Here is a 14,690-nt window from a genome sequence, read left to right on the forward strand (position 1 = left end):
CATAATAACATTAGATTGGAAGTCATTCACACAATGATAAAACACACACACACACACAAAGATATTCCTGTTGTTTATTGTCACATGACATGAGTAGACCCGACACAACGTCCTGCGAATGGATGCTCACTCGGCACCCCCAAAGCCCCGCCCCTTGTACACATCTTGCCTGCAGATGTGGGGAGACTTCAAAGCCCCCCCCCCCCAACTCCCCCACCAGACCAACAATGCACACTGACGCCAACTGTAAACGTCCTGGAAGCAGTGCAGGGAAAATGTGAAATCCCCCGAATCGGTGAACAACCAGGATGAAATGTGCGAGTAGGAGGAGCGGCTGGGAAAAATTGTTTTTCTGTGCTGCAATCGTTCGAGATGCTTGCGTTCGGTGCTGCTCTTCCAATATATAACCGGAAGATTCTTCCTGAATCACAGTGAAGCATCCTGATCAAAATCACCCAAATTCCTTAAACCCAAGGTGGAAAAGTTGATCCATCCATGTAGGACCATGGGGGCATGTACAGCAAGGAATCGGACGCTGCCCTCATTGCCACAATGACTGCCTTAAAGAGCAGCAGCTGTACCATTACACCATTCATTGTCAGAGGGTGCTGGCTTGATCCTAGCCTGTGTTAGATATTTGTATAATTACACATTCAAATTCCATTTATTAAGTCGTGAGATAAAATAGCTTTAAAATAACAACCAGAGGTGCACAACACTTACATATAACCCATTGAAAAGAACTGAGGAGAAGATTTTAAACAGAACCAGAACAAGTTTGACCTTGTCTCTCTCATACGGGCTTAACATGCTAGCATGCTAACAGCTAGCATAACAAAGATAAATATTTGTATAAGTCACTACCTCTGAAAATGCTAAAAATGTGTAATTGCTAATGTTAGCATGCTCACACCTAGCATAATAGAGCTAAGTGTTTGTATTAGTTGCTACCTCTGAAAATGCTAAAAATGTGTAATTATATGTGTGTGAGCATGCTAATGTTAGCATGCTACACATAGCATAATAAAGCTAAGTGTTTGTATAAGTCGCTACCTCTGAAAAGGCTAAAAACGTGTAATTATGTAAGCGTGTGAGCATGTTATTCGCATGCTAACACCTAGCATAATAGAGCTGAGTGTTTGTGTACGTTGCTACCTCTGAAAAGGCTAAAAACGTGTAATTATGTAAGTGTGGAAGCATGCTAATGTTAGCATTCTAACACCTAACATAATAGAGCTGAGTGCTGGCATAAGTCGCTACCTCTGAAAATGCTAAAAATGTGTACTTATGTAAGCATGTGAGCATGCTAATGTTAGCATACTAACACCTAGCATAATAGAGCTAAGTGTTTGTATAGGTCGCTACCTCTGAAAATGCTAAAAATGTGTCATTATGTAAACGTGTGAGCATGCTAATGTTAGCATGCTAACACCTAGCATAATAGAGCTGAGTGTTTGTATAAGTTGCTACCTCTGAAAATGCTAAAAATATGTAATTATGTAAGCGTGTGAGCATGCTAATGTTAGCATGCTCACACCTAGCATAATAGAGCTAAGTGTTTGTATAAGTCGCTACCTCTGAAAATGCTAAAAATGTGTAATTATATAAGTGTGTGAGCATGCTAACACCTAACATAATGGAGCTAAATGTTTGTATAAGTCACTACCTCTGAAAATGGTAAAAATGTGTAATTATGTAAGCGTGTGAGCATGCTAATGTTAGCATGCTCACACCTAGCATACTAGAGCTAAGTGTGTATAAGTCGCTACCTCTGAAAATGCTAAAAATGTGTAATTATATAAGTGTGTGAGCATGCTAATGTTAGCATGCTAATATTAACATGCTCACACCTAGCATAATAGAGCTAAGTGTTTGCATTAGTCACTACCCCTGAAAATGCTAAAAATGTGTAATTATGTAAGCGTGTGAGCATGCTAATGTTAGCATAGTAACACCTAGCATGATAGCGCTACGTGTCTGCTTCAATTCATTTTGAGAAAAATGGCAAAAAATGCCTGTCCGCTCATGTTAGCATGCTAGCAATAAAATACAGCATGAAATCGGATGCTGCGCTAACTTGTTAGTTACGCTAGCAGCTACCGTCTTGAGTGTCCCTGCAATGGTTACATAACCTGCGCATTACGATTAAGCAATGTGTTTTAAGCAAAGAAGAATAGGAGTATAAAGGTGACTATAGGGGTGTTATTTCCCTCTGTGGGGCTCTAATAATGGTACTTTATGGTGCTTTAACTACAAAGATATTCCATTTATTAATATTGGATGCTACTTTGAGATAGATATCTGGGTGTATTTAGGGGTATTTGTCCACATGGTGGCAGTGTTTACTTACCCTTGCCCCTCTCCCTCAGCAACCAAATGGCCTGCAATGCTTTGATTGGTTGATGCGGAGCTTTCTTACTCCACCAATAGGAAAGGGGTGTCATGTTTCAAGTTTGATCACAACTCCTTTCCTTTTCATTGCCAAATGGGTGACAACACAAACAGAGCTGAGAATACAACAATATGACAAAAACAAAACATGCAGTTCCTCACTAGATTCCACAGAAACACACCATGTTTGCTGACTCATCACGCATGGCCCATTTCTGGTGGAACACAAATTGCGGCGTCCCCCAACTGAGACGGGCTGCTGGGAAGGGTTGAGAAATGAGAGGCAGAAACATGGCAACATCTCTCCCGATTCCAAATGCCAGGAATAGTTGACCTCCCGCAGTGAAACCAAAATAAAAGCCCCTGTTATATTGCGCCAAGCCAACACAAATTGCTGATGAGAGGTTGGAGGGAAGGGGAACAATGCATCACCCTTTTTTGGCTTTTCACCACTTTAGTTAATAAATGAATACATGATGTGTTCATGTTCTACGCCGCGTTTACAGACAATGCGCTTTTGTATACTCAAGATGGAAATAAGTATGATTTTATACGTTTACGCCCTTACAAATACATGAACACTTCTTCACTCATTTTAATGCTAGTTTTATTGCAGGGGTGTCCAAAGTGCGACCCATGGGCCATTGATGGCCTGCGGTGTTTTTTATTGTTCCTTTTATTAAAAAAAATAGTATTAAACACATACATTTAAAAAGCCCTCCGCCCGAGTCCCTCCCCATACAGTAATTCACAAAATAAATATGTATACATACATTTATTTTATCTACATATTTAGATTCCTTGGCCATGAAAACATACCATGGAAGGGTTTGAATGATGTACGGCATATTAACAATGGTAACATGCTAATATTAGCATGCTAACACCTAGCACCTAACACCCACATAGCCAAGTGTGTGTATAAGTGCCTACCTTTGAAAATGTTAAAAAATATATAATTGTGTTAGCATGCGAGTTTGCTAATGTTAGCATGCGAGTAGGCTAACTTTAGCATGCGAGTATGTAATTATGTTAGCATGCGAGTATGCTAACGTTAGCATGCGAGTATGCTAACGTTAGCATGCGAGTATGCTAATGTTAGCATGCGAGTAGGCTAACATTAGCCTGCGAGTATGTAATTATGTTAGCATGCGAGTATGCTAATGTTAGCATGCAAGTATGTACTTATGTTAGCATGCGAGTCGGCTAACATTAGCATGCGAATATGTAATTATGTTAGCATGCGAGTATGCTAATGTTAGCATGCGAGTAGGCTAACATTAGCATGTAAATATGTAATTATGTTAGCATGCGAGTAGGCTAACATTAGCATGTGAGTATGTAATTATGTTAGCATGCAAGTAGTACATTAGCATGTGAATATGCAGGGAATGTACGCCTGTACGTCATTCATTAGCATGCGAGTATGCTAATGTTAGCATGGGAGTATGCTAACGTTAGCATGCGAGTATGCTAACATTAGCGAGTATGCTAACGTTAGCATGCAAGTAGGCTAATGTTAGCATGCGAGTAGGCTAATGTTAACATGCGAGTAGGCTAATGTTAGCATGCGAGTATGCTAATGTTAGCATGCGAGCATGTCACATTTTAAAACTCCAAAACCTAAACACCTCTGCGTTATCGTGATGAACTTGTGAACCGGGTGCAGTCGCCGTCCTCCTGCCTAATTGTGACTGGCCGTTCCCGCTAAGGGTTGACTTCCCTGACCTTTAACCTTGATGTGCCTCCACGGGTCACGTCGGTAATGAGCCATGTGCTCTCCTCGGGCTCCTTTTCATCACAGCAGACTCTCGAGCTAAAGTGTCTCTCTCCCATCTGGCTCCCATGCATGTCTCCACACTGACGGCAGTGTTTGCCCTCCTGAGGTGTTTCGCCTTTTAACTTCGACGTAATTGGCCCCCAGATGTAAGGAGGCCACTTTTATGAGTTGCCAAGCAAAGGTCATTATTTAACATTCACTCTCAAGGTTAAAAAGACACTAAATCCACGGCTTGACCTCTTCGTGCCAGAAACACGGCATGAAGAATGACAAATCAACGCTTGGATAAAAGTCATGTGATGAATTATTGGTGGTTGAGTACAAGCTATGGGTATAATCAACAACTTATAAAGTCGTAAATCTTAGTGGAAGTCCACGCTAACGTGCGCACCTTGATTTACCCGCATAATTAGTCTGCATTTTCTCCAAGCTTCCACTTTACATGCACAGGATGTAATTTGATCTTCACCTCAAACTGTGTCCGCCTTCCAGACTTTACTGCTGACCAAAAACAACATGGTGGTTAACCCATGACAAGCCACTTGAAATACCATCAAATACAGCTTTGCATTTGGCTTCACTCATCACGTCCGGAAGTCATGCATTCCTGTCTCCAAAGTTAGGATATAAAAAGTCAGAATTGTGACATTAAAAAAATCAAATTGTGAGAAACTAACTGCAAACGTAAAAATAAATAAATGATATAAAATGTCATAATTATAAGGTAAAAAGTCAGAATTACTCAATAAAACATTGAAATTGTGAGATTAAAAATGCCATAAAAAAGCGCCATATGACCTAGCCTCCAGTGAAGAAAAAATTATGAAATTATGAAATGAAAAAGTCAAAATTCTGAGTTAAAATGTCAAAATTGTGAGATAAAATTCAAAATTGTGATAATTAGGAATAATAAATAATTAGGAGATAAAAAAGTTTTAATAAATAAATTAATTTATTTATTTAATGAATAAAAATAAATAAAATAAAATTCTATTTCAGAAAAAAATGTCTACATTTTTAATTTAGAAAAATCTAAATTTTTCAGTGAAGACGAAAATTTAAATCATGACATAAAAAGTCGTTATTATGAGATAAAAAAATCTAAATTGTGACATAAAAAGTCAATTGTGAGTGAAAAAGCCATAATCGTAAAATAAGAAAGTCTTATTAAATTATGAGATAAAAAGTCAAAATTATGAGGTAAAAAATCCTAAGTACTCAATAAAATGTTGAAATTGTGAGAAACTAACTGCACACGTAAAAATAAATAAATGACATAAAATGTCATAATTAGGAGATAAGAAAGTCATAATTATGGGTTAAAAAGTCAAACTTATGAGATAAAAAGTTGAATTTATGAAATTCTATGTGAAGACAAAAATTTCAATGATGACAGAAGTCATTATTATGAGATCGAAATAATAATAATAATTCTCATAATTAGGAGATAAGAAAGTCATAATTATGAGTTAAAAAGTCAAACTTATGAGATAAAAAGTTGAAATTATGAAATTCTATGTGAATAAGGCTTCAGTGAAGACAAAAATTTAAATTCTGACATAAAAAGTCATTATTATGAGATCGAAAAATCTAAATTATGACATAAAAAGTCAATTGTGAGTGAAAAAGCCATAATCGTGAGATAAGAAAGTCATAATTATGAGATAAAAAGTCAAAAATGATGAGGTAAAAAGTCATAATTACTCAAAACATTGAAATTGTGAGATTGAAAAATGCCATAAAAAGTGCCATATGACCAAGCCACCAGTGAAGAAGAAATTATGAATTTATTAAATGAAAAAGTCAAAATTATGAGTTAAAACGTCAAAATTGTGAGATAATTATGAAATAATTATCAGAATTGGGAGATACGAAAGTCATAATTATGAGTTAAAAAGTCAAACTTATGAGATAAAAAGTTGAAATTATAAAATTCTATGTGAATAAGGCTTCAGTGAAGTAAAAAATTTAAATTATGAAATAAAAAGTCATTATTATGAGATCGAAAAATCTAAATTATGACATAAAAAGTCAATTGTGAGGGAAAAAGACATAATTGTGAGATAAGAAAGTCATAATTATGAGATAAAAAGTCAAAATTATGAGTTAAAATGTCAAAATTGTGAGATAAAATTCAAAATTGTGAGATAATTATTAAATAATTATCATAATTTCACAATGTATTCTACACTGGAGCCTTCATTACATGGTACTTGGCACATGCGCAGTTTGTGTGTCACAATTGCATTTTATTTAATAATTTTGGAGATATGGACTTATAAACTAAGCCAAGCACAAACCGTTTATTACATGAATGATTAAAACGGTCATTGATTATATTTAGTCAAGCCTAAAGCCATAATACCTTCGTATTCAAATCAAAATGATTTTTTAAAATTGTTATTCGAGGTTTACAGTATGGTAATGGCTAATAAAAACAAGCAGCAGGCCAAAAAATTGCCATTTCGGATCCTGATTATTAGCATATCAATTCCAGGCAAACGGCTCAGAAATTATTATTATGTATTTTGTATTCGGAGGTACAAGTAATTATATACAATATTACGTTTTGGGGTGAAAATAAAGTTAGCTTATTGCAATTAGAAAATGTTTTAAATACAGGCTATATCTAGGACAACCTTTGCGGGTCCTTTACGGGTCCTTGACGTGGCATCCTTCTGTCAAAATGGCTGCCGACGACGCGTTCTTTTAACATTTTCTCCCCTAAGTTGACTCTATGGTGAATATTCGGAAGGAAAGTCGCTGGACGACATTTTTCGGTTCTTTTTTTAATGTAGTGCGGATTTGAGGCTATAAAATGAGCGGATGGGCGGGATTTTCCGAAGCTGAGCTGCGGAGATTGCAGCAGAACGGTCAAGGTAGCTTGAATGTTTACTTTGTATGCTATATCGTTCTAGCTATTACTATGCGTTTTTACTACTTAGCATGATGTCACTTTAGCATTTTTATGACACTCCTTTGTATTTACTTTGTATCATGTTGTCTTTTTACCTTTAACGGTACTTGTTTTTACTACTTTACATGTAGCCTCTCGTCTTTGTATGATGTATCTTTTTACTTTGGATGCTATTGTTTTTACTTGCATGTGTCTCTAGTCTTTGTCTTTGCGAGTGTCTGCTTTGTTTACTTTTTACTACATAGCCTGATGTCTGCTCTGATTCAGATTCATATTTGCATGATGTCTGATTCTAGTGTTATACTTCTATGTAGTACTGTGTTTTAATACTTCTTTTTTACTACTTTGCATAATATTTTGATACTCAGTGCCATGTCTCCCTACTGTGTGTGATTGTGTGTGTGTGTCTAGTATGGAGGGTGGACATTGAGCTCTACAAATAAAGTTGATTTGATTTGATATCTCTTTGGATTTATGGCACTTTTGCGTCTTTTTTGCAGAATCCGCGATCATGCGCAAACCGAGACCTGCCAGTCGGAGTCTCCAGCAAAGGCAACGGGAGAGAAAATTGCATCAAGTCGTGGAAATAAGTGCTGGATTGTCTTCTAATGGCCTACCGCCGGACCAGCAGCTCAATAAGCAGCCAGTGGAGGACGACCACGTCGCTCCGGCAGCTCTCCAAAAAGAAGCAACAACACATGAAAAGTGTAAAGAAGATGTCGAGGAACCACTTCCGGTTGTGAAGGAGCTGGACCTCCAACAGATTCAACTGTCAGTGTTTACTTTGTATGTTATTCAATGTAAAAAAAAAAACACAATAATGATGACTGACAATGTTGGTGTTGGATTACAGCCGAGACAAGACTCGTCTGGAGCAACTGCAACAGGAACAAAAGACGATGGAAGAGCAGAATAAGCGTAAGAAGGCTCTGCTGGCTAAAACCATCGCTGAGAAGTAAGTGTCTCGGTTACACGCTCGTGAATAAAATGCCGCCCTGCTTCTCAAAGTGGTCGTTGTCTGAAGGTCCAAACAAACTCAGGCTGAGGCCGTGAAGCTGAAGAGGATCCAGAAGGAGCTGCAAACCCTTGATGACATGGTTTCTAACGACGTGGGCATTCTAAGAGGAAAGATAGAGCAAGCCAGCTGGGACTACACGGCCGCCAGGTAGCACGGCTCATTCACACGCGCTTACAACATAGTGCAGCGGTGTCCAAAGTGCGGCCCTAGGGCTGCAAAATAAAACACATTCCAAAAACATGCAGGTTAGGTTAACTGGAGACTGTAAATTGTCCATGGGTATGAATGAGAATGGGAATGGTTGTGCCCTGTGATTGGCTGGCCACCAGTCCAGGGTGGACCCCCGCCTCTCGCCCCCAGACAGCTGGGATAGTTGTTAGCATGCTGGCTCTTAGCATTGTTAGCATTTTCTTTTTTGTTGGGATAACGGCAAAGTTAAAGAAGAGAAAACATGACACAATTTAGAAAATATTAATATTAAAAAGTAATTTAATAAATAAAGCAGAATAATATAAGTAAAGAAATTTCTACAGTTCTACAGATTTCTACAGTAAATAATTTATTATATTATAAAAGTAATTTTAATCATTTTATTAATACATTTTAATTGCTATTATTTTTGAAATAATTCTTTCTTGAATCTATTATTTATTATGTATTAATTCTTTTTGGGATAATGACATTTTTTTGTCCCTAAAGTCTGGAGACATTGGGTAAAAAATGACAAATTCTAAATAAATGTAAATATTTGAAGTATATAAATTAGATTTCTACAGTAAATAATTTATTACATTTTAAAAGTAATTTTATTAATTTAATTGCTATTGTTTTTGAAATAATTATTTTTTGAATCTATTATTTATTATGTATTAATTCTTTTTGGGATAATGACATTTTTGTGTCCCTAAAGTATGGAAATATTGGGCAAAAAATGACAAAAATTCTAAATAAATGTAAATATTTGAAAACATTAATATACATAATATAAAAATCTAAATACATAAATAAAATCTATTTGTTTTTTTTTCACTGTAATGAATTCTGTCATGGGTAATTATGAATGCCAGCATACCCTGGTGAGGATAAGCGGCCTAGAAGATGGATGGCAGAAAGACTTTGGACACCCTTGTTTTATTGTATTCAGTCGTGTTTAAATAAAGTTTGTTTAAATATTGTGTTAACGTACAAACGCCATTGTGAACCATATTGCATGAACAGGAGGGTTGCAGTAGTGGGTGGCTTCCTGTTGGGGAAGTGTGCGTGTGGGCTTCCCAGCATACCTTGCGGGTTACATTAAAAAATTGCATTGTTGTGCGTGCATACTAGTGTGTATGTTAGTGCTAATCCAGTGCGTTAAAGTGGCAGCCCCTCTTCATCCTTCATTTCTTCCCCTTTTTAGAAAGCGCTACGAGAAGGCGGAGACGGAGTACGTGATGGCCAAGTTAGACCTCCACAAGAAGTCGGACGTAAAGGAGCAGCTGACGGAGCACCTCTGCGCCATCATACAACAAAACGAGCTGCGCAAAGCCCTCAAGCTGGAGGAACTGATGCATCAACTGCAGCTTCAGGCCACCGAGGAGGAGCTGGAAAGGCAGAGGCTGGAAGAAGAGAAGACGTTGGCGTCGCAGAGCCATGAGAAGGAGGAGCAGGAAGAGGAGACAGAGTCACAGAAACACGGGCAGGAGGAGAACGGTCTCACGCAGAGTCCGGAGGTCACAGTGCAGTGTGGACCCTTAGAGGATGAACGTCAGGGGAAGGGTGGCGGTGTCCCACCAGAGCGCCAACCTGTGAATGAAACGCCCCCTGAGCAAGATGTAAAAGTAGTACCGACGTGACATAGTGTGGAATTTGTATGGTAGCTTTATTCGAACAACGAGACCAGAAATCCACAAAAGGTAACATTCATTCATTTTCTACCGCTTTCCCTCACAAGGGTCGCGAGGGGTGCTGGAGCCTATCCTAGCTGTCTTTTGGCGAGAGGCGGGGTCACACTCACATTCATACCTACGGACAATTTGGAGTTGATAATTAACTTAGCATGTTTTTGGAATGTGTTAGTGTTCGTACAAAGAACACTAAACTCACCACACACCAACTTAACACTCAAGAGGTATAATTATGAAACCAGCTCAACCGAATCATTCATTTATTCCTCACAAGGGTCGCGGGGGTGCTGGAGCCTATCCCAGCTGTCTTCGGGCGAGAGGCGGGGTACACCCTGGACTGGTCGCCAGCCAATCACAGGGCACATATAGACAAACAACCATTCACAATCACATTCATACCTATGGACAATTTGGAGTCGATAATTAACCTAGCATGTTTTTGGAATGTGTTAGTGTTCGTACAAAGAACACTAAACTCATCACACACCAACTTAACACTCAAGAGGTATAATTATGAAACCAGCTCAACCGAATCATTCATTTTTTCCTCACGAGGGTCGGGGGGGGTGGGTGCTGGAGCCTATCCCAGCAGTCTTCAGGGCGAGAGGCGGGGTACACCCTGGACTGGTGGCGAGCCAATCACAGGGCACATATAGACAAACAACCATTCACACTCACATTCATACCTATGGACAATTTGGAGTTAGCTAATTAACCTAGCATGTTTTTTTGGAATGTGGGAGGAAACCGGAGTACCCGGAGAACATGCAAAGAGATGGCCGAGGGTGGAATTGAACCCTAGTCTCCTAGCTGTGAGGTCTGTGTGCAAACCACTCGTCCACCGTGCAGCCTAGAAAGTAACATTAAATGTTAAATTAATTAGTATTTGATTGACGGAAACCCAAAGCAAAATGGGACGGGGTCGAAAACCGTCATGGCAAACACAGATGATGTTGTTGAGCGCCATTTTGGGTCTCATGTGACCCAGCCTCTCTGCCTTGTGTGAGTCATTGAAATGTTCAGGTGGGTCTTCCTGATTAGGGGGGCCCTTAAGGGGGCGCTGCAGGGTATCAGTCTAATACAACACAGTGTCCGTCTGTTAGAATACGATGTAGTGTTGGGATGCTTTAATTTTGGGTTGGTACAAGTGTAGGTGAATATGGGTGAATATGGAATATGGCAATAATAATTAGCTGTCAATCAGGTGGTATGTACGGTAAGGAGGCGATGCACGCTGCACTTTTGGGCTTCCTCGGCCAAGTCATTGGTAATGACTTAAGTAAGCGCTCACACCAGCCGCCATCTTGACAAAAACGACATCCATCTGAGCACTTATATTGTATGTGCGTACAAAGTACATAGTACATACATAGCTGTACTGTATATTTACATGTTGTACCCAGGGAATGTTTCCTTATCCAAGCATTATTTATGATAGCTTTACAATGTTACAATCAATAACATTTTTTAATAAAGTGTTCAATATTCTTAATATCTGAAATTGACAACTTTTTTTCTCGTAAATGTACAACTTGTAAATTGAAAACAATTATTAGAATATTTCTAAAAAAAATTCAGATTATTGTAATATTCCTGTGTAACAGTCAATTTTATTCTTGTAATATTACCTCTTTTTTACTCATTAATTTACTCAATTTACTCATAAATTTTCTCAAAATTACTCATAAATGTACTCAAATTTCTGATTTTTTTCCAAAAATTAAAAATTTTAATTTTGCTAATATTATTAATTATTATTATTAATAATTATGAATTAATATTATTCTTAAAGTTTTTGCTTGTAAATATATGACTTGTAAATTGAAAATAATTATTATAATATTTCTAAAAATTATTTTATTTATAGTTTTATTTATTTATTTATTCTAAAGATTATTGTAATATTCCAGTGTAAGAGTCAATTTTATTGTTGTCATATTACCTATTTTTTACTCAAAAATTTACTAATTTACTCAGTTTACTTTTACTCATAAATTTCTGTTTTTTTTCAAAAAATTAATTTTTTTATTTTGTAAATATTATTAAATTATTATTATATTATTAATTATTAATTCATAATATTGTTCTTAAAGTTTTTGCTTGTAAATGTATGACTTGTAAATTGAAAATAATTATTATAATATTTCTAGAAATTTCAGATTATTGTAATATTCCAGTGTAACAGTCAAATTTATTGTTGTAATATTATCTCTTTTTACTCATAAATTTACTCATAAATTTCTGATTTTTTTCAAAATTTTTACATTTTAATTTTGTAAATATTATTAAATTGTTATTATATTATTAATTATTAATTAATAATATTATTCTTAAAGTTTTTGCTTGTAAATGTATGACTGATTGCTAATTAGATCATTATTGACTGTTTCATTCTTGTCGGCCATATAAGGATGCAAAGTGCGATGATCCTTCTGATGATGCTAATGCTGGTAAAGATGCTAATGATGCCGGCGGTCCCCAAGCTGCAGTCAAAGCGCCGCCACCGTGCCGCCGCTGCCCGGTGACCCCTTGCCGCTGATTGGAGTAGAGCCGTGTCCCCTGTCTTCTTGCATTTCCTTCATTTAGAGGACATGTTGACTTTTTCCGTCCTGTGCCACGGACACAGACACCCACCAGCCCCCATTACCAACCCCCCCTTCCCCCCAAAACTCGGCTTGATTGCCTATGCAGGGAATTCTCTTCTGGTGACGCCTGCCCATTGGAGACAAGCCGGAGACATGGTCGTTTTTAGGTCCATTTAACTATTTTAGGGGGGCTGTTGTAAAAGTTCCTAAGGCCCCCATGTTCATGTACACATACACATGCATTTGGACAAATATTTTGTAATATGAATACATGTCAACGTGGATGATTGTGTCATATAAAGCTTAAATTGTTTATGATATTATGATTATGAATGGTGTATTAAATAGAAAAGCACTACATAGAATAGAATAGCACCTAATCTGTTAGCATATCGGCATTTAAACTATTAATATAGTTATTAGCACAATAGTTGTTAGCATGCTGGCTCTTAGCATTGTTAGCATTTTCTTTTTTGTTGGGATAACGGCAAAGTTAAATGAAGAGAAAACATGGCACAATTTAGAAAATATTAATATTAAAAAGCAATGTAATAAATAAAGCAAAATAATATAAGTATAGAAATTAGATTTTTACAGTAAATAATTTATTACATTTAATAATTTTGTAATTTTATTAACTGAATACATTGCTATTATTTTTGAAACAATTATTTCTTGAATCTATTATTTATTAGGTATTAATTCTTTTTGGGATAATGACATTTTTATGTCCCCTTAAGTCTGGAGACATTGGGCAAAAAAATGACAAAAATTCTAAATAAATGTAAATATTTGAAGTATATAAATTAGATTTCTACAGTAAATAATTTATTACATTTTTAAAGTAATTTCAATAATTTTATTAAATTAATACATTTTAATTGCTATTATTTTTGAAATAATTATTTCTGGAATCTTATTTATTATGTATTAATTCTTTTTGGGACAATGACATTTTTTTGTCCCTAAAGTATGGAGACATTGGGCAAAAAATGACAGAAATTATAATAATTGTAAATATTTGAAGTATATATATATATATATATATATATATATATATATATATATATATATATATTAGATTTCTACAGTAAATAATTTATTACATTTTAAAATTAATTTTAATAATTATATTAATTTAATACATTTTAATTGCTATTATTTTTGAAATAATTATTTCTTGAATCTATTATTTATTATGTATTAATTCTTTTTGGGATAATGAATTTTTTTTGTCCCTAAAGTGTGGAGACATTGGGCAAAAAATGACGAAAATTCTAAATAAATGTAAATATTTGAAATATTTGAAGTATATAAATTAGATTTCTACAGTAAATAATTTATTACATTTTAAAATAAATTTTAATAATTTTATTAATTTGCTATTATTTTTGAAATAATTATTTCTTGAATCTATTATTTATTATGTATTAATTCTTTTTGGGATAATGACATTTTTTGTCCCTAAAGTATAGAGACAAAAAAAATGACAAAAATTCTAAATAAATGTAAATATTTGAAAACATTAATTTAATATACATAATATAAAAATTTCAGTACATAAATAATATTTATTTTGGGGTTTTTTTTGGCTTTTATGTGTGTAATATATGTCCTTGTTGTGACACATATGTTCCAGCACCACGGAGTGTTGTATAAATGGACTTGATAGGACACGAAATCCACCCAGGCTCGTCCTCCAAGGACAGACCGTTGCAGTCAAGCAAACACGCTGCTTAGTTCACATGAAACCAAACAAAGAAAAGGGGCCCCCACAGGAAAATATTTGGGCTCTGGGACGTAGGGAGGCCTTTTTTTCTTCATCGACGTTGGCACCGGAATGAAAATAGGATCTGGGAGGAAAAGTAATGATGAAAAAGTCTCCTCCAGCCCCGCGCCTTCATTAAATACATGGAAAGAACGAGAGGCGCACATCTGGATTCAATCTGTTTGCCTTTGATGGCATCAAGTGTTCTTTTCCCAAATCAGGGTCTTGAACCTCGGGGACGTCTTTGAGTCTATGAGTCAAGTCCTGAACACATCAACCCTTCCATCACCTCCTCCGTCCAACCCCCATTGCTCTTTGCTTTTCATTTGCAACACACACACACAT

General features: G+C 36.1%; 1 protein-coding gene across 2 annotated transcripts; it reads left to right on the plus strand.

Annotated features, from left to right (window-relative positions):
• The first annotated feature begins 6,837 nt into the window (after positions 1-6,837).
• Positions 6,838-13,095, plus strand: gorab (golgin, rab6-interacting). Of its 2 annotated transcripts, XR_009129865.1 has the most exons (6): positions 6,838-7,050; positions 7,589-7,859; positions 7,942-8,043; positions 8,113-8,253; positions 9,506-10,001; positions 12,403-13,095. XR_009129865.1 is itself a non-coding variant. In XM_058073419.1 (5 exons), exons 1-5 carry the CDS (start codon positions 6,990-6,992, stop codon positions 9,939-9,941), a joined length of 1,011 nt encoding a protein of 336 aa, XP_057929402.1. In that variant the 5' UTR covers positions 6,838-6,989; the 3' UTR covers positions 9,942-11,648. The 2 variants fall into 2 exon arrangements, 1 of the variants encoding a protein (XP_057929402.1); XM_058073419.1 differs by lacking the exon at positions 12,403-13,095 and having other exon boundaries at positions 9,506-11,648.
• Positions 13,096-14,690: the final 1,595 nt, after the last annotated feature.

Source organism: Doryrhamphus excisus, chromosome 5, assembly GCF_030265055.1.
Source record: "Doryrhamphus excisus isolate RoL2022-K1 chromosome 5, RoL_Dexc_1.0, whole genome shotgun sequence".
In the NCBI taxonomy this organism is placed as follows: domain Eukaryota; kingdom Metazoa; phylum Chordata; class Actinopteri; order Syngnathiformes; family Syngnathidae; genus Doryrhamphus; species Doryrhamphus excisus.

What these genes read in the sequence shown, in the direction of transcription:
- gorab (XM_058073419.1), top strand. Translation starts at nt 6,990, where the DNA reads ATGAGCGGATGGGCGGGATTTTCCGAAGCTGAGCTGCGGAGATTGCAG. An exon ending in ATTGCAGCAGAACGGTCAAG is followed by an intron (nt 7,051 to 7,588) that starts GTAGCTTGAATG and finishes TCTTTTTTGCAG; the next exon opens with AATCCGCGATCATGCGCAAA. An exon ending in GACCTCCAACAGATTCAACT is followed by an intron (nt 7,860 to 7,941) that starts GTCAGTGTTTAC and finishes GTTGGATTACAG; the next exon opens with CCGAGACAAGACTCGTCTGG.